At 40.8% G+C, this 25,273-nt stretch overlaps 1 protein-coding gene across 9 annotated transcripts in view; it reads right to left on the reverse strand.

Moving 5' to 3' along the window:
* The window catches only part of SERGEF (secretion regulating guanine nucleotide exchange factor), a 234,494-nt gene that overhangs the window by 68,209 nt on the left and 141,012 nt on the right, over positions 1-25,273 (reverse strand). For 5 of the 9 annotated variants that reach the window (XM_009186472.4, XM_009186473.4, XM_009186471.4 and 2 more), the window contains one exon: positions 22,123-22,159. In XM_009186472.4, the coding sequence (XP_009184736.2) occupies positions 22,123-22,159 (37 nt within the window). The other 4 variants (XR_001894917.3, XM_021925987.2, XM_009186474.4 and 1 more) reach the window with 4 other exon arrangements.

Consider the following 25,273-nt stretch of genomic DNA (forward strand, 5'->3'; position numbering starts at 1 on the left):
GCTAAGATTCTGCTTCTCCCTCCTCTGAAAAGCAGTCCTTCCCACAGTAGAAGCCTATAAATCTTCTTTGGCTACCCTCTACATTTGGCAAAATTAAAATTTTAAAAAGTATCTGTCCAAGAGCTCCCCATATTTTTCCCCCTTCTTGCTATGTAATGCCATTTGGTAAAAAATTCTTCAAGTAGGTTCCCAACTGATCTTAGTAAATTCCCTTCACAAGAAGTATTAATCTCAGAGGTGCTGCTCGAATAAAATGAACTGACTCACAAAACTTGCAAATACAAAGGCCACGGAGCCAAGGCTTCAGTTTTGAATGGCTTCCCTTCTGTCATATTGCGCAGTCACACAACTTCCAGCCTGCCTCCCGCTCTCTGGGCCACTGTGACCACTTTCTCTATCCTTTTCAGCTGTGGCCTACAAAGAGTAGTAGGAACTTCCATTAATCCGGGTAGATTGAGCTCCTACTTTATCCCTATTTCCTTCCAAAACCATCTTAAACCAACTGTAAAGGAATAAAGAAAGTATGAATCCACCAAGAAAAGAGGAATAGAAGGAGAAACAAGATAGCTCAACACATTTCAGATGACTACCACAGATGAAGGAGGTAACTGACTATGCAGAGTGGAGGAGGCTGAAGCCCTGTGCCTGCTGAAGGGAACAGTGAGAAGGAAATAAATTTTGTCTTACAAGACACTGAAAAGCCTCAGGACTGAGAAGCACCAAGTGTCTTTGAAAGTCAGGTAAGGATAGGGCTGAAATCAGAGGGGTTGCCTGACAGTATATTTATGGGGGGTAGTTAGATACCCAGATTCTCACCAACACATGTAACTAGGCAACCTATCTATCGCTATACCTAACGAACACCACACATTTATTATCTGGCGAAACTGACCTAGGGGAGCTGTGGACCCGGAAAAAGAGTCATTGGAGGGTGGGAATGAGGATCAGAATGAAACAAATGGGTTAAGTGACTAAGTGATGGTCTATGTAAAGGATGATGGGACTCCCCCCAGCCCACTTCCGCCATCCTGCTCCAGAAAGTCAACAATTAAGCATATACACCCCAAGACAAAAGATTAGGGGAAAAGTCCATAAATATTGATCTCTGGAAGTTTACCAATGGAAAAGCTTCCCCAACTCCTCAGTCGAAACATCTTACAAGGAAGTCAGCAGCCAATGCACCCTCTCCACATACACAGAGTCTCACGTAGTATCTCTTTTCAATATAAACAGCCAGCTAAAGATCATCAATCTTTAGAGAGGAAAATCCCTGTATCTGTTAGAATCTCAGTAGAAGACCACATCAAACTGGATAGCCGGTGAGAGTTTAATAAAGGAACCATTTACAGAGGTATGGACAATGTTTATATTCCAGGACTACTAAATAAAACTAGAGCTCTACCACCTCTAAGCCTGAAGAGTGGTTACCCTTGGAGAGGGTGAATTGAAGAGGGTGAAGTTAAGGAGAGGGACACCAGACTGGAATCCCTGATAGAGGGATGCAGCTATGGCAGGTAAGCAGGGAGAAGCTAGGAGAATAAATACCCTGACCTCATTGTTTTTCAGTCCTGAGATCTGCCATTCCTCTCATTAGATGAACCCAACCAGAAGCAAGAGGGCCAGTTGATGCAGGCCATAAAGAGGCCATCCTCCCTAGGGGTATATGGAGTGTGAAAAAAGGTGGATAGTGCATCTACAGGGCAAACAAAAAACATCCAGCACAGTCTCCAGTGTGAAAGGACAGAACCCAAAACAAAGAAATAGAAAATTAAAAATTGGAAAAAAACAGAGTCAAGGCAGAGAACAAAAGAAAACATTTTTTATTTTTTTATTTTTTTATTTTATTTTATTTTATTTTATTTTATTTTTTTGAGACGGAGTCTCGCTGTGTCGCCCAGGCTGGAGTGCAGTGGCGCGATCTCGGCTCACTGCAAGCTCCGCCTCCCGGGTTCACGCCATTCTCCCGCCTCAGCCTCCGAGTAGCTGGGACTACAGGCGCCCGCCACCACGCCCGGCTAGTTTTTTGTATTTTTAGTAGAGACGGGGTTTCACCATGTTAGCCAGGATGGTCTCGATCTCCTGACCTCGTGATCCACCCGCCTCGGCCTCCCAAAGTGCTGGGATTACAGGCTTGAGCCACCGCGCCCGGCCGAAAACATTTTTTAAAAATCTATAATATCCATAGAAAAATGATAGATGATATGGCAATATAAACAAGAACAGAAAACTATTTTAAAGGATTAAAAATAAGAAAGAGCCTTAGAAATTAAAAATAATAGCTAAATAAAAGTTCCATTAGAAAAGTTGGAAGATCAAGTCAAAAAATTTTCTCACAAAGTGGTAAGAAAAGTAAAAACATGCCCAAGAGTAAAGAAAAGATAAGAAAATTAGGAGTCAGGAAATTCAATAAACATTCAATAGAAGTCCCTGAAAGATAGAACAAAGAAAAATCAGGAAAAAACAAGAACGATTTCCCAGAACTGACAGGCCTAAGCCTCTGGACTCAGAAGGCTCAATAAACACTGGAACAATGAATAAGGAAGATACATACTAAGGCATGTCATCATAAAATTTCAAAATACTGAAGTAAACAGAAGTTCCTAAGAATTTCAAGGAAAAAAAAATGGCAATGTACAAAGAAACAGGAATTAGGAAAAGCAGCAGACTTCTCAATAGTAACACTAGATGCTAGAGGACAATGGGAAATGCATGCAAAAGTCAGAATGAAAAAAAATGCCCACCTAGATTTCTTCAAAGAGTGAAAGTGTCAATTAAGTGTGAAAATGGAGTAAATATATTTTCAGAATTTCAAAGAATCAAAAAGTTTACCTTCAACTCCTCCTTTCCAGGAAAGGTACTGAGTCCTGTGCCCCACCAAAATGAGACTAATCTAAAGAAGAAGGAAGATAGGGAACAGGGATTTAACACAGGAAAACGGTATAGAGAAGTCATCAGGTAACCATGGTGCAGGCCTAGAGTAACCATTTCAGAGTGGAACAGAAAGGCAGAACCCCAGAGTGGCATGTGGTGAAAGTGGGGATGGGGAGACTGCTGAAAGAGTTGACATCTTCGACCATGTTGCAAAGCGTGTAAGAGGTGTTTTACAGATGTTTTGGAGGCATTTGGGAACAATTAGTAATTGGTATATAGAAAGTCAATTAAAGGAAGGGAAAAATAAACAGGCAAGTTTAACTCCAAGAAAAGAAAAGTCTAGCATAGGAACCATATCATGATATATTACTTGGCTTAGCAGTGAGAACAGTATTTACACTACTCATAATAATAGACTAATGACTTAACTACAGGTGGGGATGGAGGGAAAGGAAATGAAGGTGGTGGTATAAGATAATTAAATGTTTATTTATAAGGAAGCAACAGATAAAATTTATTTTAAAATTGATATCTTAAACAGACATTTAGTTTAAAAATACAGAGATAGACACCCCAAAATAATTCAAAATGGTTGGCTCCAGAAATCAGACAACAGAATGGGAAAAGATGAGGCAGAAATTGCCATTATTAAGGCTTTTAGTATTTTAAAAAATTTTTAACTCTGTACATACACTATTTTGTAATAAACAAAAGGTAATCTAATTTAAAAGTGCATGCTCCAGAATCAGATAACCTGGCTCCAATCCTGGTTTCATCACATATGAGTTTAAGATCTTACTATGTTTAGATTTTCTGAGCCTCATTTTCCTCATCTGTAGAACAGGGTTACATGTTAAGCGTACAGAAGTGTATATAAGATACACACACAGTGGATGTAAGACTGTGTGTAAGAGCTTAGTGAAACAGTGTAAGAGCTGAGCCTGGCACTTGGCATACAGTAAGTTCCCTGAGGAGGAAGAAGGGATCATCATGAGATGGTCAGATCACCTCAACTTTGTTTCAAGAGTGAAGGCTAAACCCTCTCCACCCTAACATACACAATAATCAGGTAGCAAGCAGTGAGGGCAAGGACCATTTCCTATGTCCTCTCACTTCATCCACAAGGCTTAGCTTCATATTGTATACCCAGGAAGAACACTTCCAGTAATACATGTCTGTGGCATTGACTTAAGAATAGAGGAGCAAGAGAGATGACAAAGAGGGCCATATGGGAAGCAAGGCGAAACACCAGAAAGAGCACTGAAGTGAGTCAGAGGAAACAGAAACAGACACTCTGAGCACCTACTCTGTGCCAAGAGCTTTTCCATAAACCACATAATTCGCTCCAATGACACGTACATACAGAAGCTATTATTATCTCAGTCTTTAAGGATGAGAAACCCACAGTTTAGAGAGGGTGGCAATCTTGCCCGTGGTCAGATATTAAGATATTAAGCAGCAGAGCTGGAAATGGAACCCATGACTTCCCAACTTCAAGACCTCATCCCCCTTATACTACATTATGCTGCTTGGGGCAAATCATGCAACTCTTCTAAGATTCCATTTCCCCACTGTACAGTAGGGATTATACTTTCTCTGAGAACTTCAGAGTTACTGTGAGAATGAAAGAAGTTGATGAGTCAAAGTGCCTGATACACTATGAAGCAGCGAGCACACATGAGGACCTACTGACATATGCATGCGTGCCACAAGGGCTACACTGTGGAGCTTCCTAAGTCAGCTGTTTGGCTGGCTTGGTTGTCATGGGAAGAGAAAAGGGCTGGCTTTGGCTTAGGCCTGGAGTTGCAACTAGAATCGGGCAGAATCTGGGCCAAGGAGTCTGATGGGGATTCTAGAGCCACAGTCAGACTGTAAATCATGACATCCCCCATCCAACAGGTCAGTAGCAACTTGTCTCGGCTAAAAAGCACAAACTTACCAAATTAATATCTTATAAAGCCACAAGATTAAACCCACTGCCATTCCTCCCAGGTTTCTCTGTTGAACAGTACTAGCTTCTAAAAATAGATCAAATCAAGTCATTTCTCTGCTTTAAAACCTTTCCTGCACCTTCACCCCACAGGATGAAGTTCCAGTTTCTTAGCCTGACATTAAAGCCTTTATGACCTGGTCGTAGCCATCACTGTAGCCTTGTCTCCCACTGCTCTGCTCCCCTCCAGATGCCCTCATTTCCCCCAGTTTGCCATGCCTTCTCCATACTTTTGCTCATGTTGATCATATTCCCTGGAATACCTTTCTCTTCTTCATACTCATCCTTTAAGAACCACTTCAAGCATCATCTCTTCTAAGAAGCATTCCCTAACCCCATGTTAGGATGAAGGTGTGAATTTACGGCTGAATAAAACAGTTTCAAAGTGAGAGAGCTAGTAGAGACCTCAAAGATTACCTTACGCAATTCTCCTATTTTATCCATAAAGAAAAGGAGGCCTGTAGAAGAAAGTGGCCTTCCCAAGGTGTCAGCAGCTTGTCTAGTACTCAGGTATCCTGTCCCAGTACTCTTCCTATTGCATGATACAGCTTCTTAATGAATGAATTCATGAATAGACAAATAGGCAAACCGAATGTTACTAAAGTACTGCCCAGGGACAGCATGGTGAATGAATAGTCACAGCTGTTCTACATTTAAGGGCTTTAGGTGCACCCAGGAGGAACAGAAGATTCCAGAGGTAAGAGGCAGCAGGGACAGCAGTCACAGGACAGGTGATACAGAGGGGCACCAGCATAGGCTGAGGCCTGTGGATGCTGAGAAGCAATACTGTGAGTCTGGGTTTTGCAGATACAATGGTGCTGCCCAGGCTCAGGAAGCTAGTATCTGTCTAAGGAAGGACAGAGCAGGCTCATGGGCAGACTACTTGGCCATTGTCCAAGCTGCCCAATGCCACATGTGGTCATCCCCTAGGTGCTATGCTCTGGGAGATAGACAAAAGGATGGGACTGGCCTCTGCCCCTACAAACAAGTACCATCAGTAATGCTAGCTCTGCTGTTGCTTTCTCCTGTCTTCCAAAGTCACATGTGTATTAAAAGTTCAGTTTATGCTGTTTGATATGCTAATTAACCTAAGTCAAACCTCTGCAGGGAGCAGCAAAAGCAGCAGCAAGTGCAGACCTTGCAGTCAGCAGACCTGACCTTAGTTTGAATTCTGGGCTCTACTTCTTTGAGTCTCCATTTTCTCATCTGAAAAACGGGGACAATTTCTATCTACTTTCTACCCTGCATGGTGATAACTAAATGAGATGATACACACAAAATGCTTAGAATAGTATCAGCACTTTGTACTTAACTACATCACTTCAGTTTTACTCTGTAAAAAGATATTATCCTTTAAAGAAAAAAAGTTTTATCTGCTATAATTGTCAACTTCTAAAGAATCTTCCTAAATAACCCACGATAGTTCTACACTGTCTAAACAATAAAGTCAATGCCCTTCAGCATGCTGTTGGAGACTTGGTCCTAAGCTGTTTTGCTAGTTGGCCACTTGTCCCTCAACCATGATTCACACTTTAGAGCCTTCTTTCCCTTTGCTCATGCTTATCCCTCAGCACAGAATGCTGCTCTTTACCCTTCCTCCACTCAGGAGCCACCTCTTCCACAAGGATTTCCAAAATTAATCATTCTTACGTCTTCATTCTTTCTCCTAGTTCTTATCATGGTCTGCTTTGTATGCATTCATTCATTCATTTACTCAGTATTTAAGTGCAAAGTATGTGCCAAATTTAATTTCCATAGCTCTCTTTCCCACTAAATGTGAGTTCCATGAATGTGACTACACGAATGTGAATTCCATGAATGCTGTATTCTTCCACAGCATCCATAATACTACATGGCACATCATCAGCCACTAGTAAGCTGAAGGGAGAGAATGAGAAAAATATTGCATATAATGTTCATTCAGTATTTAACAAACACATGAAGCACCTATTGCATGCAAGGCAAGTATAGATGGTCTGAGTCTATGAAGATGTTCAATACAGTTTGTGGACATGAAGACAGACTTTGAGAGTTGCAGAAGACTTTAGAAATTGTCTAGTCCAGCTCCCACATCTCCCAGACAGGGATTCCAAAGGCCCAGAGAATGAGAGTAACTGCCTAGGATAACACAGAGTTATCACCATAACTCTAGTTATGGTGCACAGTGGAAGGCTGTCTCTAACTTGCTCTAATTCTTTGTATTTCCCTCTTTGAGTTCACATTAGATTTACTTTTGCCAGGTCTCAAACCTCCTGAGTAACTGTAAACAAGTGCAGTGAGTCACCAATGCAGTTTCTGCCACTGTAAGCAACCCTAAAAAGGACCAGAGCATTGTGCTAAACAGGTGGTCAACCTTGTGCCTAAATGACCAGCATGAAAGAGTAATTTAGCAAGTATGGGAGCCTCCTCAACAGCCTAGCACCCTCACCTGTGGTGTCATACAGAACGACTCCTCAACTCCTGTGGAGTGATATAAATGTTGCTTCTTTAGGAACAGTGAAAAATCCACCTTGATTGAGAGGTAAAAAGTTACATCTTGGGTTTGAAGCTATATATGACTTAACAGAAATGTGACTTGAGCAATAAGCAAGATTCTGTAAAAATATCTATATTTATTGTGAAACATCTTTCTTATTTATTTATTTATTTATTTATTATTATACTATAAGTTCTAGGGTACATGTGCATAACGTGCAGGTTTGTTACATATGTATACTTGTGCCATGTCGGTGTGCTGCACCTGTCAACTCGTCAGCACCCATCAACTCGTCATTTACATCAGGTATAACTCCCAATGCAATCCCTCCTCCCTCCCCCCTCCCTGTGATAGGCCTCGGTGTGTGATGTTCCCCTTCCCGAGTCCAAGTGATCTCATTGTTCAGTTCCCACCTATGAGTGAGAACATGCAGTGTTTGGTTTTCTGTTCTTGCAATAGTTTGCTGAGAATGATGGTTTCCAGCTGCATCCATGTCCCTACAAAGGACACAAACTTATCCTTTTTTATGGCTGCAGAGTATTCCATGGTGTATATATGCCACATTTTCTTAATCCAGTCTGTCAATGATAGACATTTGTGTTGATTCCAAGTCTTTGCTATTGTGAATAGTGCCGCAATAAACATATGTGTGCATGTGTCTTTATAGCAGCATGATTTATAATCCTTTGGGTATACACCCAGTAATGGGATGGCTGGGTCATATGGTACTTCTAGTTCTAGATCCTTGAGGAATCGCCATACTGTTTTCCATAATGGTTGAACTAGTTTACAATCCCACCAACAGTGTAAAAGCGTTCCTATTTCTCCACATCCTCTCCAGCACCTGTTGTTTCCTGACTTTTTAATGATTGCCATTCTAACTGGTGTGAGATGAAACATCTTTCTTAAATGTAAAAGGTTTATCTCGTATCTGGCCTGTTGGAGAGGAAAATACGGTGCCCCAAGCGGCCAGGTGTGGTAATGGCGACGAATATATCAGTTCCAGAGCTGGGAAAGGCAAGACCTGGGACAGAGCACTGGTAACCGAGAACTAAAAAACTGTTGTTCCCACCTATGAGTGAGAACATGCGGTGTTTGGTTTTCTGTTCTTGCGATAGTTTGCTAGGACTTGGGAAGGGAAACATCATACATTGGGGCCTATTATGGGGGGGAGGGGGGAGGAGGGAGGGATTGCATTGGGAGTATACCTGATGTAAATGACCAGTTGATGGGTGTTGACGAGTTGATGGGTGCAGCACACCAACACGGCACAAGTATACATATGTAACAAACCTGCACGTTATGCACATGTACCCTAGAACTTAAAGTACAATAATAATAATAAAAAAGAATATAACTAGATTGTAACACAAGGGATAAATGCTCAAGGGGCTGGATACGCCATTCTCCATGATGTGATTATTACGCATTGCATGCCTGTGTCAAAACGTTTCATGTATCCCATAAATATATACACCTACTATGTACCCACAAAAATTAAAAATTAAAAAAAAATTAAAAAAATAAAAAATAAATACAATAGGAAAAAAAAAAACTGTTGCTTTGCCTTTAGCTGCTGTCTCCCCGTTTGGCGAACAGCTCAAGCAACCACGTGAGAAAGCCCCTTGAAAACCAGGCACAAGGCCGGGCGCGGTGGCTCACGCCTGTAATCTCAGCACTTTGGGAGGCCAAGGAGGGCGGATCATGAGGTCAGGAGATCAAGACCATCCTGGCAAACACGGTGAAACCCCGTCTCTACTAAAAATACATAAAATTAGCCGGGCATAGTGGCAGGCGCCTGTAGTCCCATCTACTCTGAGGCAGGAGAATGGCGTGAACCCAGGAGGCGGAGCTTGCAGTGAGTGGAGATTACGCCACTGCACTCCAGCCTGGGCAACAGAGCGAGACTGTCTCAAAAAAAAAAAAAGAAAAAAAAAAAAAAAGAAAACCAGGCACTATCTCCTTCTGAATAGCACAAGCTAGACTTGAGTGCTAGTCCTAGCTCTGCTACTGACTAGCTGTGCAATTTTGGGTAATGCCTTAGGGCTGCTCTGGTAGCAACAGAACCCAGAAGGCAGCCAAAGAATTCAATAAATAGTTTTGAGATAATTTGATCAGCCATTTAAAAAACTGCGAGGCTGAATGCACACCTGAGTTATACCAGGATAAATTCCAAACGGATCGAAGATTTAGATGCCAAAAATAAAACCATAAAAATATAGTCATGTACCACATCGCCATGTTTTGGTCAACAGTTGATTCATATATACAACGGTAGTCCCATAAGATTATAATGGAGCTGAAAAAATTCGTATTGCCCACTGCCATAGTAGCTGTGACAATGTTGTAACACAACACATTACTCATGTTTGTGATGATGCTGGTGTAAACAAAACTACTGTGCTTCTAGTCATATAAAAGTCTAGCACAAACAATTATGTACAGTATGTAATCATGCTTGATAGATGAATGACTATGTTACTGGTTTATGTATTTACTATACTATACTTTTTATTGTTATTTTAGAGTGTATTCCTTCTACTTACTATTTTTTTTTTAAGTTAACTGTAAAAATACCTCCTAAAAGTCAGGTCCTTCAGGCGATATTCCAGAAGAAGGCATTGTTACCATTGGAGATGATGGCTCCATACATGTTATTGCCTCTGAAGACCTTCCAGTAAGACAAGATGTGGAGGTGAAAGACAGTGATATTGATAATTCTGACCCCGAATAGGCCTGAGCTAATGTGTGTGTTTGTGTTTTAAACAAAAAAGTTTAAAAAGCAAAATAATAATAATAATAATTTAAGAAATACAAAAAAGCTTATAAAATAAAGATATTAAAAATATTTTTGCACTGTATACAATGTTTGTGTTTTCAGCTGTGTTATTACAAGAGTAAAAAAGATTTTTAAAGTTCAGAAAGCAAAATGTTACAGTAAGCTATGGTTAATTTTTGTTTGAAGAAAGAGAGTTTTTATGTGTAATTTAATGTAGCCTAAGTGCACAGTATTTACAGCCTAAGTGTATAGTGTTTATAAAGGCTACAGTAGTATATAATAAGGTCCTGGGCCTTCATATTCACTCATCACTCACTCACTGACTCACCCAGAACAACTTCCAGTCCTGAAAGCTCCATTCATAGTAAGTACCATATACAGATGTACCATTTTTAATCTTTTGTACCATATTTTTAATGTTTAGATACATAAATACTTACCATTGTGTTACAAGTGCCTACATATTCAGTACAGTAACATGCTGTCCAGGTTTATAGCCTAGGAGCAACAAGCTAAGCCACACAGCCTAGGTGTGTCCTAAGCTATACCATCTAGCTTTGTTAAGTACACTTTATAATGCTTGCACAATGACAAAATTATCTGACGACACATTTCTCAGAACATATCCCCCCTTTTGAGTCTTTGAGGGAGTCTTGCTCTGTCACCCAGGCTGGAGTCCAGTGGCAGGATCTTGGCTTGCTACAACCTCCGCCTCCCTGGTTCAAACAATTCTTGTGCCTCAGCCTCCCAATGATTACAGGCATGTGCCACTAAGCCCAGCTAATTTTTTTGTATTTTTAGTAGAGACGGGGTTTCACCATTGTATTAGTCTGTTTTCACACTGTTAATAAAGACATACCCAAGACTGGGTAATTTATAAAAGAAAGAAATTTAATGGACTTACAGTTCCCTGTGGTTGGGGAGGCCTCACAATTGTGGCAGAAGACATGGAGGAGCAAGTCACATCTTACATGGATGGTGGCAGGCAAAGAGAGAGCCTGTGCAGAGAAACTCCCCTTTCCAAAACCATCAGATTTCGTGAGACTTATTAACTATCACAAGAGCAGCACACGAAAGACCTGTCCCTGTGATTCCATTACCTCTCACCATGTCTCTCCCACAACACATGGGAATTCGAGATGAGATTTGGGACACAACCAAACCATATCATTCCGCCCCTGGCCTCTCCTAAATCTCATGTCTTCACATTTCAAAACCAATCATGTTTTCTTAACAGTGTCCTAAAGTCTTAACTCATTTCAGCATTAACTCAAAAGTTCACAGTCCAAAGTCTCATACGAGACAAGGCAAGTCGCTTCTGCCTATGAGTCTATAAAATCAAAAGTAAGTTAGTTACTTCTTAGATACAATGGGGGTACAGGCTTTGGGTAAATATAGCCATTCAAAACGGGAGAAATTGGCCAAAACAAAGGGACCACAGGCCCCATGCAAGTCCAAAATCCAGTAGAGTAGTCAAATCTTAAAGTTCCAAAATGATCTCCTTTGCCTCCATGTCTCACAGCCAGCTCATGCTGATGTAAGAGGGGAGTTCCCATGGTCTTGGGCAGCTCTGCCCCTGTGGCTTTGCAGGGTGCAACCTCCTTCCCAGTTGCTTGCACGGGTTGGCACTGAGTATCTGTGGCTTTTCCAGGTGCACAGTGTAAGCTGTCAGTAGATCTATCATTCTGGGGCCTGGAGGATAGTGGCCCTCTTCTCACAGCTCCACTAGGCAGTGCCCCAGTAGGGAGTCTGTGTCGGGGATCTGACCCCACATTTCAGTTCTACACTCCTCTGGCAGAAGTTCTCCATGAGGGCCCCACCACTGTAGCAAAATTTTGTCTGGGCATCCAGGCATTTCCATACATCTTCTGAAATCTAGGCAGAGGTTCCCAAACCCCAGTTCTTGACTTCTGTGCACTCACAGGCTCAACACCATGTGAAAGCTGCCAAGGCTTGAGGCTTGTACCCAGTGAAGCCATGGCCAGGGCTCCACATTGGCCCCTTTCAGCCACAACTGGAGTGGCTGGGACACAGGGCACCAAGTCCTTAGGCTGTAGACAGTAGAGGGACCCTGGACTCAGCCCAGAAAACCATCTTTTCCTCCCAGGCCTCTGGGTCTGTGATAAGAGGGGCTGCCATGAAGACCCCTGACATGCCCTGGAGACATTTTCCCTATTTTCTTGGGGATTAACATTTGGCTGCTCATTACTTAGGCAAATTTCTGCAGCTGGCTTGAATATCTCCTTAGAAAAATGGGATTTTCTTTTTTATCACATCATCAGGCTGTAAATTTTCCGAACCTTTACGCTCTGTTTCCCTTTTAAAACTGAATGCCTTTAACAGCGCCCAAGTCACCTCTTGAATGCTTTGCTGCTTAGAAATTTCTTCCACCAGATACCCTAAATCATTTCTCTCAAGTTCAAAGTTCCACAAATCTCTAGGGCAGGGGCAAAATGCCACCAGTCTCTTTGTTAAAACACAGCAAGGATCACCTTTACTCCAGTTCCCAACAAGTTCCTCATCTCCATCTTAGACTACCTCAGTCTGGATTTTATTGTCCATAGCATTATCAGTATTTTGATCAAAGTCACTCAACAAGTCTCTAGGGGGTTCCAAACTTTCCCACATTTTCCTGTCTTCTTCTGATCCCTCCAGACTGTTCTAACCTCTGTTACCCAGTTCCAAAGTCACATCCACATTTTCGGGTATCTTTTCAGCAGCACCCCACTCCTGGTATGAATTTACTGTATTAGTCCATTTTCATGCTGCTAATAAAGACATACCTGAGACTGGGCAATTTACGAAATAAAGAGGTTTAATGGACTTACAGTTCCACATGGCTGGGGAGGCCTCACAATTATGGCAGAAAGCAAGGAGGAGAAAGTCACATCTTACATGGATGGTGGCAGGCAAAGAGAGAGCTTGTGCAGGGAATCTCTCCTTTTTAAAACCATCAGCTCTTGTGAGACTTATTCACTGTCAAGAAAACAGCACAGGAAAGATCTGCTCCCATGATTCAATTGTCTCCCACAAGGTCACTCCCCACAACACGTGGGAATTCAATATGAGATTTGGGTAGGGACACGGCTAAACCGTATCAGTCATGTTGATCAGGCTGTTCTCAAACTCCTGGCCTTAAGTGATCAGCCTGCCTTGGCTTCCCAAAGTGCTGGGATTACAGGTGTGAGCCACTGACCCTGGCCACGTATCCCCATTTTTAGGCAATGCATGACCATACTAGAATAAAATATAAAGAAAGACCATTATACTCTGGAGTAGAGAAGGATTCCCTGACTCAAAATCCAAAAGCCGTACAGGAAAAGACTGATACATTTAATCTATAGTAAAATAAAAGGTTGTATGGCAAAGTATTAAGGACAAAATAAACAAAAACATTAAAAACAAAAGATAAAAAGCTGGGAAAATACATTTGCAATTCAAATCACAGAATAATGCCTAATCTCCCTAACATGTAAAGAACACCTAGACATTTATTAGAAAAAGACTAACAATCCTTTTTCTATTCAATTGTTTTAAAAAAACAAAAGGCTGTCTTAGTCCTTCTGGGCTGCTATAACAAAATACCTTAGACTGGAAAATGTATAAACAATAGAAGTTCTGAAGGCTGGGAAGTCTAAGATCTACGTACTAGCTGATCTGATGGTACATAGTGAGGGCCTGTTCCTTTTAGATGGCACCTTTTAAATGTCCTCACATGGCAAAAGGGGTGAACAAGCTCCCTTGGACCTCTTTTACAAGGATACTAATCCCGTTCTTGAAGGTAGAGCCCTCATGACCTAATCACCTCCCAAACACCCCACCTCTGAATGCTATCACATTAGGGAATAAATCTCAAAATAAAATTTTTCGAAAGACACAAACATTCAGACTCTACAGCAAAGGCAAAGGATACTGAGGTAGAAAAAATAATGGCCTCCTAAATGTCCTAATTCCTAGAGCCTATAAATACGTTTTGTTACACAGCAAAGGGGAACTGAGTTATCAGATGAAATTAAGGTTGCTAATTAGCCGATATTAAGACAGGGAGTGATATGGTTTAGCTGTGTCCCCACCCAAAATCTCATCTTGAATTGTAATACCCATAATCCCCAGGTGTCAAGGGAGAGACCAGGTGGAGGTAATTGAATCATGGGGGCAGTTTCCCCCATGCTATTCTTGTGATAGTAAGTTCTCGTGAGATCTGATGGTTTTATAAGGGGCTCTTCCCCACTTCATGTAGCACTTCTCCTTCCTGCCTTGCTTCCCCTTCACCTTCCACCATGATTGTAAGTTTCCTGAGGCGTTCCCCAGCCACGCTGAACTGTGAGTCAATTAAACCTCTTTCCTTTATAAATTATCCAGTCTTAGGCAGGTATTTACAGCAGTATGAAAATGTACTAATACAGGGAGATTATGCTGGATTATCCAGGCAGGGCTGATGTAATCAGAAGGGTCCTTAAATGTAGAAAAGGGAGGCAGAAGAGTCAGTATCAGAGTGATGCAGTAGGAGAAAGAAAAGTCATGGCTTGAAAAGCCATGGCTGGGTTTGAAGATGGAAGGGGTCACAAGTCAAGGAATATAGGTAGCCTTTAGTAGCTAGAAAGGGCAAGAAAATGAATTCTCTCTGGAACTTCCAGAAAGGAATGAAGGCTGCTGACAGCTTGATTTTAGCCAAGTGAGACCCATCTTAGATTTCTGACCTCAAACTTGAAGATAATACATTTGTCTTGTTTTAAGCCATTAATTTTATGGTAATTTGTTACAGCAACAATGAATAAACTAATATGGGTGTGGAACACTCTTCATAAAGGAGGAAATATAAATAGTTCTTGAACATATAAAAAGATGCTAAACCTTCATTTACAATAATTAAAATTAGACAGCTTAAAAAGGCCACAATAATCTTAAAAAAGAACAAAGTAGGAGAGCTTATAATGCTAGATATCAAGATTTATTATAAAGTTACATTAATCAAGCTGGTGTGCTACTAGTACACAAAAGGAAAAACAAACTAATAAAAAAGAATCTAAAAGCACATTCACATATACATGCAGTCTCTTGATTTATAACAAAGATGCCTCCACAATTCAATGGTAAAAAATGAACTTTTCAATAAATGGTTCTAAATGTTTTAAAATACTAATTTGAGATGGATTTTAGGACTAAATACCAAAGGCAAAATAATAAAGCTTCACAAAGAAAACATAGGAGAATACTTTCATGATCTTGGAATGGGTAAAAATGTCTTAAATAGGGCACAAACACCTCAAACCATTAAAGGAATGGTCAATAAACTGGACTTCATTAAAATAAATATTCATCAAAAGAACAATTAAGAAAGTAAAAGAGTAAGCCACTGGCTGGGAGAAGATGTTTACAATACACATATTCAACAAAGGACTGGAATCTACAAGATATAAAGGATGCCTACAAGTCACTAAGAAAAGCATAGACAAAAACCCAACTTAAAACGATGGGCAAAGGCTTAAAGTCTTTGGATTTGACAAAAGAAGCCATCCAAATGGCCTATAAGCATACAAAAAGGTACTCCACATCATTAGTTATGAGAGAAATGCAAATTAAAATCAGTGAGATTCCATACTGCACATTCAACAGAATTGCCTAAATCTATAAGATAGAAAATATCTGGTGAGAGTATAGGACAAATGGAACTATCATATTGCTGGTGGGGGTGTAAATTGGTGCAACTACTTTAAACAGTTGCGCAGTATTTACCAATTATAAACATGAACTAGAATTCCTAGTCTTAATCATGCACCCAAGAGAAATAAATGTATATGTCTACCAAAAGGCGTGTATAAGAATGTACATAGCATCCCCAAACTGGAAACAACCCAAATGTTCAACAGTTAAATGGTTAAGTAAGTTGTGATATAGTTATACAGTAGAATATTACCGAGCATTATAAAATTACTGCTGCACACAACATGAATGATTCTTATAGACACAATGTGTTGAACAAAAGAAGTCAAACACCATTCATATGAAGTCCAAACAAAGGCATCTTTGGAGATAGAAGTCAGAAGAACGCTTACCTCTGGGGGTGGGTTATAGGCAGAGATGGAGCGTGAACTAGTCTTCCAGGGTGCTGGAAATGTTCTGTATCTTGCTCTGGGTGGTGTTTTCTTAAGTATATACATATGTAAAAATTCATCAATCTGAACCCTTAAGATTTGTGCACTTTACTGTATATTTTATACTTCAACTTTAAAAGATAAACAAAAACTACCCTGAGTAGTTGCTTACCTATCAGACTGGCAAAAATCCGAGTTTCTTAACATATCCTATTAGGGAGACTGCAATAAATAAGTACCCTTACACATTGCTAGCAGGAGTCAAAAATGGCATAGCCCCTATGGAGGCCAATTTTGAAGTACATTGCACAATTACAAATATATTTATACTTTGACACAGTAATTTCACTTCTAGGAACTTACCCTATAACTATACTCTCCTACACATGAAATAACATATATAGAAGGTCATTCACTATAGTGTTGCTTAAATAACAAAAGACTAGAAATTACATAAATGTCCATGAACAGGGCACTAGTTAAATATATCAAGGTACATAGGAACATTAGAATATTAAATAACTGTAAAAAAAAAAAGAGCTAGGACAGCTTTTATACTGATATGGAAAGATCTCCCAGAAAAATCGTTGAGAAAAATCAGGCACTGAGAAATGAGCATAGTATGCTACCATTTATGTAAAAGGCAGGATAAAAACATATCTTAGTATTCACTTACATATGTAAAAGGACACTAGAAGGATACAGAAGAAACTAGTAACAGGCTTTAGCTGCACATGTGGTAGAAGGGTTTTGGGGAACTGGAGAGAGGGAGATAGCATGGAAGGGAGTTTTTCATTTTAAACACTGAAACAAAAAGATGAAATACTCCTCTCTGGTGGCTTGAAAAACAGGCCAGATCATCACCAGTCTGCAGGAAGGCAGCATCGGGTAGTAGTCCACAGGCTCTGAAATTAGAGGCGTGGGTAAAAAACCTGACACACAAATTCTTCCTACTTGTGTGACCTGGGCAGGGTAAATTGCTCACCTTCAGCTTCATTTTCCCTTACCTAGAAGATGGGATTAACCAGAGTACCAGCTTATCAATTTGCTGTGAGGATTAAATGGGATGAGATAGGTAAAGTATTTACATTCTGCCTATCTTGTTGTGCATAGAAACATACAAGTTTGTATCTGCCCCTAAGCTCTCTACAAGGCCCTAGGGTTTGGAGATATCACCTCTCAAAGGAATATCCAGTGCCAAAAAAAGTTATTTCTTTATATTCCTATTAAGTTCTTACATGAAATTGCTTGATAGTTTCATGCCAAGGTCAGATGTTCTGCCATACATATTATAAAGGTACAATGGTTCAACAGTTGAAAATCATCTGTGAAATGAAAAAAAAATCTATGCATATATTATAGCTCCAATTTAGTAAAAGAATTGGCTCTGCTTGGAGGAGGAGGAGGAGGAGGCATCACACTTCCCTGCCAATAACCAACCCTTTAACAATGGCTGTCTGGCAAGCCTGAGTGCTCCAGGAAAAGGCCACCAATAAAATCCTTCCAAGGTCTGCGTGGAGCAGGGAGAGAGGAAACGCAGTCAGCTCTTTTTCCTCCGCAGGAAGGGAAGACAAAACTGCACATCAGGGGAGAAGGCAAACAAATTGCCAATTCAAGCCAAAATAAGCTGCTCCTGATGGAAGCACAACAGCTGGAGCCAATTCATCCAGACACAGAGGTGAGGGGCCTGAAAACAGAGCTGGATCTGGGGACCCTGCCTCTGAAAGGCAGGGATCTTCTCAGCAAGTGATGGCCACGTGCCCTCATTTCACCTCAGCCTATGCCCACAAATGGGAGTTAGCCAGTGAGCTTTGTCAGATGTGGAAAGAAATCCTAGGTGGAAAGGAAGAAAGCGAATTAGTGAAGCAGCCAAGTGGACAAGCACCTGTGGAGCACCTATGACATGGCAGGTACTGAGCATGCACTTGACATACATATGCCATTGGGAAGAACAGCTTCTGGGAGTGGGTATCAGGGTGTCGACAATCAGGCTCGGTGAGGCAGAGTGATTGTACAAGGCACATAGGTAGAGAATGCCCAAGCCAGCCATGGTCAATGGCCTCAGCTCTCTCTTTTCTGATTGTCACCTGAGTCTGTCTATGCTTAGCTCCAACAGTTCTTAGTCTAAAGCAGGAACTCATACCACTTCACCATTCTGTCTAGCCATGGGGGCACCTGGTGGCAAAGACAAAACATGTCAAGAGAAACTTAATTGGAAAACTAAGGAAGTAACGAAACCAAATTTCAAAAGAAGTGAACAAAGAAACCCAGAAGCACATAAAGCAGCAGAGTAAAATTTCCATCTTCGCAAGAAACTGAAATGTGGCTTCCATGGGGCTTGCCTCAGGCTGGAACATGCAGGGCCTGAGTTCCTGTCTGGGACAATGAATAGCAGAATCCTGTCTTTGAACAAATCTGGGCTATCACTGTTTCCAGGGCTGTTTGGATGTGCAGATTCCCCAATGGGAATCCCAGGCTCCAGTTTACAAATCCATCCTGCAGCTATGCTGAGATCTTGCCATGGACCCTGATATCCAGACTGGGAAAGACACTTCCTTCTCTAGCTCCTGAGGTTCCTATCCTGGCCTCAGGCTTATAATTATTTCCTTCCTTGAGGTCTTAATATAGAATAATAATAATAATAGCAGCTAACATTTATTGAGTCTTTACTTGTATTAGGCGCTGTTCTTAGCACTTTACCTAACAACCTTATGAAGTCAATAATAATATATCCCAGATGAGGTGATCAAGACACAGAGAAGGTAAGTCACTTATACAGGTTACACAGCTCGTAAGTGGAGGAGACAGCTGTACTATTTACTGCAGTAACTGTAGGACCAGTTCAAACCAATTAATCACTGCTTAAGTTACAGGTAATGCAGAGCCAAAGTTACCTGGCATGCTCAGGAGAAAAGCTTTAGCAACCTAATGGTTACCATCACCAGCCTGGCCCACCAGCTGCACTGGCATTACCTGGGATTAGTTTAAAATGCCACAAAACCTTGACACACTCCCAGGTTGGGGAGATTGATTTGAGAGTTGCCTCCCTGTCTCCTTGTCAATTGACTCACAATAAAGCTTTTTTCTTTTTCTCAAAGCCAGTGTCACAGTATTTGCTTCTGTGTGCACTGGGCAGTGAGCCCATTGCTCAGGTAACACTGCTACTTATCTCTACGACCTGTTTAACCCATTTAACCTCTGAGCCTGTTTTGTCTCTAAAGCAGACACAACAAATATACTTTGAGGAATTGTTTCCATTAACCCAAGACAGAGTAGGTTCTCAATCATGTCCTTTCACCATTCTCTGTTTCACCTCCCTTTCCAAGTTGATTCATCTGTCACACACTCATTAGACATTAAGGTTGCTTCTACCCTTGGGCAAAGTTTGATTGATTTATGTTATCTTCTAGTCTATTCTATAACTATTTTGTGCCTTTTACATGTGGGACACAGCACCAGGCACTGAAGGGCTACAGTTCAGGAAATGAAACTGAAGGCAGGGAAATCCCTCTAAAGTAGGCAAAGGCAGTAGGGTTGAGGGGAGGAGCTCAACCCATGGGAAACATGGCTTTAAGCTGGTAGGAACTCTTCTTCACCTGCAACTTGTCTCCCTCGTGCTGGCCTCCTGGCAGGGCTAACAGGCAGCTTCTTGTAGCTTCCTGTTTCAAAGCCTGCACCCTGCAGAGCACCCACTCAGGCCCTCATTCCTCCAGTGATGGAGAGCTTCTTGCTCCTGGCTGGCAGGCAGGTACATACGTGCAGAGCCCTGTGCCTGCACTCACCTTTCCTGACTCTGAAACCATTATTCAGCAGTCTGTGAGCCAGGTCCCAGGCACTGGGGATACAATGGAAGATAACAGGTCTGCCCTCAAGTGCTCACCAGCATGCCCTATTCTCCCACTGCCTCTGACGGCCTCCACACAGGTAACACGGGACACATCTTTCCAGAATGTCATTGTTTCTCTCCCAACAAAGAAATATTTCACTAGAACAGTTACACTAACAAGTATTTCTCCCCTCCCCCTACCCAACCAAGAGAAAAGAGAAACCAAAGGAATTTATATCTGCCAGGTATTTCACATAAATTATCTCACCTAATCACAATAATCCTGAAAGGAGGAATGATTATCCCCATTACAAAGATAAGAATATGGACGCTCACACAGTGATGGAACCGGTTTGAATCAAGGCTGTCTGCAGAGTCTTTGCTCCTTCTACAGCCCCAGGCTGCCTACATCAGCTCAGCCTGTCACTTTGCTAGCTCTGACCCATTCCTTCGTCTGGATTTTGTGCTTTCACAAATTTAGATTCCCTGCAATCTTCTTGTTTGTGTTGGTCCCAGGGGAAGCCGACCTCTCCCAGTTCAGTGATAGCAGTAGCAGCAATGTCCTAGGCACTGCCTTTGACTCTTTGATTAGCTTGTCTTAATTACAACCAGGCTGAAGCAGTTCCAGTATAAAGTATCTGGTCCTGCTGCAAAGCATGCAGGTTTGCTGTTACATTTTCTAGCTCCTTCTCTAACTCCAGCCCCTGTTACTCCCCACCTCCTCTGCTGTCCTTGGTTCTGCCTCTTTGTACATCATGTTTGGGCCTGCAAAGTAGTGCTTCACACTACTGCCACCCCAGGCAGCCAAGCCAGTCTAGCTCAATTCAGAAAAGAACGTATGAGTCTCTGCTAAGAGCCACGCACTGCTTTAGGTGCTGTGAATAGGCAATAAATGAGGAAAACACAAGGGTCTTGCCTGGTAGGAAAGAATAGGAAAGAACTTTTGAATGGGGATTTATTCAAAAAACCAGAAGCAGTCCAATCATTCTTCCTTTTTATGTCTGGCTTTCTACACATGATGCCCCTCAGCCTATGAGTTCTTTAATATGCTCAAATGCCACTTCCCAGTTAGAAGCTAGGAGACAGGAGTGGCCAGGAACAGAAATTATTGACAGAAGTCAGTCAGTGGTGAGGTTGTAACAAAAGTCCTAAAATATCAGAGCTGGAGGGAAACTTGGTTTTCTGTTTTAACTTCTCCATTTACAGCTGGGGAAACTAAAGCCCAGAGGAGGGCAATTACTTTAACACATAACACCAGGTAATAATAACAAACATTACCAAAGTCCCTACTAGGAGTTAAGTGCCATTCTATGTGCTTTGCATGTCTTAACTCGTCCCTTCAACAACACTATGAGGTAGACACTATTGCCCTCCCCATTTTAAAGATGAGCATAGAGAAGTCAAATACCTTGTCCAAGTTCACATGGCTAGTAAGTAGAAGTATGTACTGAACTCAGGCAGTCTGGCCCTACACTGCAGTCTCCTTAATGTACTGTGAGATGGAAACTGAGTCTACCTGTGGAAGTAAAGAGAAGGCTTCTTGAATGAATAGATCTAATCATGAAAACACTAAACTGTGATTATCCAGGGCCAACTAAGAGGAAGCCTCTATTAACCAGAGGTTTGAGTCCAGCTGGGAGCTCCTGAGTGCCACTAAATACAAGGCAGCGAGGGCAGTGAGCAGAGCCGCATATTTCCAAAGAAAGAGCCAAACCAATAGGAAAGAACTTTTGAATGGGGATTTATTCAAAAAACCAGAAGCAGTCCAATCATTCTTCCTTTTTATGTCTGGCTTTCTATACATGATGCCCCTCAGCCTATGAGTTCTTTAATATGCTCAAATGCCACTTCCCAGGCAGGGAGACCAGCTCAGGTACCTTAAAAAGATGCTCAATGATATGAATTGAAATATTCAGAAAAGGAGCTTCTAGTAAACCCTTGGTCAACCAAAGATTTCCATTTTCCCCAATCTCCCCTAAAACATGCATGAGCACACGCACCATGGCTCTTGGTTAACCAAAAGTCTTCTCCAATTCTGCCACATGACTTTCAGAAGAAACAGTTATCAGTATAAAAATTACTCACCAATTACTGCCAAATTATGCTCTGAGCCACAAGAGACCTGTAAAAAAAAAAAAAAAAAAAAAGAAAGAAAATGGATAGATATTTCAGTCAGTATATTTTATAATCAGTTCTTTTCTAATGACACTAACATCCATTTTTGGCAAAATTTAGGAAGGAAATAGAAAGGAGCATCACATACAAAAGTTAAGATTGTAATTACAACACATTCACAGCTACGTAAAAAGAGAAAATAAAGAAATACAGAATGGAAAGTCATCAGATATTACAGTTGTCTTTAGCTAGTGAGACCATGAGTAATTTTTTAAATCCTTTCTTCCTTTTACTTTTTGTATTTTTCAAACTTTCTATAACGAGCATATGTTACTGTAAAAATGGAAAGATAAGGCAATAAAGATAACAGTTTTTGAAAACTGAACTAAAAAGACCATCACTCTCATATGGACTGATAAAATGAGCAAAGAATTCAGTGGAAACAGACTGGTCCGTGGAGAAATGTTTGACTTTTTCTCATCCGTCCACTATCCCTTTCACCTACCAGCCACACAAACTATCTGTAGTTCTTTCAACATGTCATGTTCTCTCACACCTCTAGCCCCTTGCACATGCTTGTTCCTCTACCCAGAATGTCCTCTCCTCTACTGCATACCTAAAAAATTTCTACTTATCCTTTAAAATCTCAAAATATCTACTAAGACTCCTTTGCTGTTGCATCTAGGTAGACTCAGGTGCACCTGTCCTTATGTCCTTAAATGTACCCGCACCGTAGCAACCATCTTGTTGCCTTTTATCATTGTTTCCTGTTCTTATGAGACTACATGTATTTTGAGAACATGGTTGAATCTCATTCACCTCTGTATTGCACGGATGGATTGGACAAGGCCTGGGACTCAGTTAACATCTGCTAAATGAGGGAATGAATGAAAGAACAAAGTACATAAAAGAACAAATACTTAATACATAAAAGACAGTTTTTGGCTTTCTGAATCCAGGATTTCCAACCAGTGAGAGATACTTCTTGCCCTTCAGTCTCCATATGTCTCAACCGCTAGCAGGAGGAAGTGACTGGGAATACAAAGGCATAAATGGTTCCCTAGGGCTAATTAAGAGGAGCTCTGGACTTTGGAGAATTATCCTGTGACCTTTATCAGGATACTCACTTTAGCTCCTTGCAAGAGGAATGTTTCAAGTACTCTGGAATGTTAATGCTGGAAGGGTCCTGGAGATACCCTACATTATGAGGAGAAGATGGAGGTGCAGGAGGGAGAAATAACTTACCGCAGGTCCCAGGCAAGTCTGTGACAAAACTAAGACTAGAGCCACCACTCTATCCTCTACTTCTATGAAATCAACTTTTTAAATCCACATATGAGTGATTCCTTATTGAATGAGATCATGTGGTATTTGCCTTTCTGTGCCTGACTTATTTAACTTAAAGTAATGTCTTCCAGGTTCATCCATGTCATTATATATGACTACAGTTAATATATCAGATTCTTAAAAAATGCTGAAAATAGATTTTGTTTTCTCACCACAAAAATGACAACTATGTGAAGTAATATATGTTAATTAGCCAGTTTAGTCATTCCACAATGCATACATATTTCAAAACATCATGTTGTATACAGTGAACATATACAATTTTATCTGTCAATTAAAAAAATAAAATAAAAAACTAAGACTAGAGTCACTCTGATTCCTTTAATTCTCCCACAAGTTCCTTTGGTAGTGTTTCTCATTCTTTCCCAGTGAAAACCACTTGTAAGTAATATTCAATGGTTCTTAGCGCAGGCCCCTGACAGCGTAGCTCAAAAGGCATTTGAGTATTAGAAGCCAATCTGCATATTCATAGGTGAGAAGCGGCAGCAAGGTTTCCTAGGCTTTTTCCTGTGTAGAAGCTGTGCTTCCCAGATCCCAGTTTCCAAAGGGAAAAGGTTACGCACACTTAAGTGGACTCCCTGACAGTGCTTATTTGCCAGTAAGTATCTCCAGGTTGTTTAGTCTCTGAGCTCCTTTGAGGCTGGCTCTGTGTCTGATTGACCTGACGGCTCCCACTATGCCTCACTCAGGACCATATAAACAGCACAAGTTCATTATATGCTTCCTGGCTGTAATGAGGCTGGTTCCCTAGGTCTGTTACAGGAAGCTATTTAGATTGAAGAATTGGAAAAAACTCAGATGTCTAACAATTGGGAAATGCTTATGTAAATTATGGTAGAGCCACCTGATGGACTAATATGCAGCCTTGGAAAATGATGCTTGTAAGAAAATATTCATATGAAAAATTACATAAAAATTGTATATATAATATGATCTCAACTCTATAACAAAGTGTGAATAAGAATGACTGGAAGGAGATACAACAAAATGTTAACAATGAGTATGATTTTTCTTTTTCTTTTTTTCTAAACTCTGAATTTTATAAACAATTTTTATAATTAGGAAAAAATATATTAAAAACAAGAAAAAATAAGTGTAATGCAGTTACCACCATGGAGGGAAAAAACCCACCTGGGTATAAAATATACATGTGATAAAATCAGGAATGTTTAGAAGTAGTGGGGGAAAAGGATTTGAAGGAAATTTAAATTACAAGGGTAGCTGCATCATGGTGGTAAGATTGTAAGATATTTTTTCTACTATTCTCTATTTTCCAAATATTATTTAACTGTGGTGGCAGTAGTAGTGGTGGCTGGGGCAACAGTAACTGTAGGAATTAAAGTCAGTATATATTGAGGATTCATATGTGCCAGGTGTCATGCCAAGGTACTTTATAAACATTATCACATTTTAGTCATTACGACAATCTTTTCAGGTAAGTTCTACTTTCTTATTTTAGACATAAGGAGACTGAGGCTCATACATATTAAATGATCTTCACAGCTAGACAAGTGGCAGCAGCAGATCTAAAACCCAGGTCTGCCTGATCTCCAAGCTAGTGTTCTTTACTGCTACATCATGTTATCTTTGCTATTGTTTTAAAGTTATTTTATTTTACAAAATGCAGAGAGAGAAAAGCCCTACTTCTGACTGCCGGGGTTCACCCTGGGGCTGTGACTGTAGAGCTGACCAGCCTTGAGGACCGGAGCTTCCAGAAACAAGCCATTGACAAATGTCAGTATCAGACAGCACATTAATGAAAGAGACAGTGATG

This window comes from Papio anubis, chromosome 12, assembly GCF_008728515.1.
Source record: "Papio anubis isolate 15944 chromosome 12, Panubis1.0, whole genome shotgun sequence".
NCBI classification, from domain to species: Eukaryota; Metazoa; Chordata; class Mammalia; order Primates; family Cercopithecidae; genus Papio; species Papio anubis.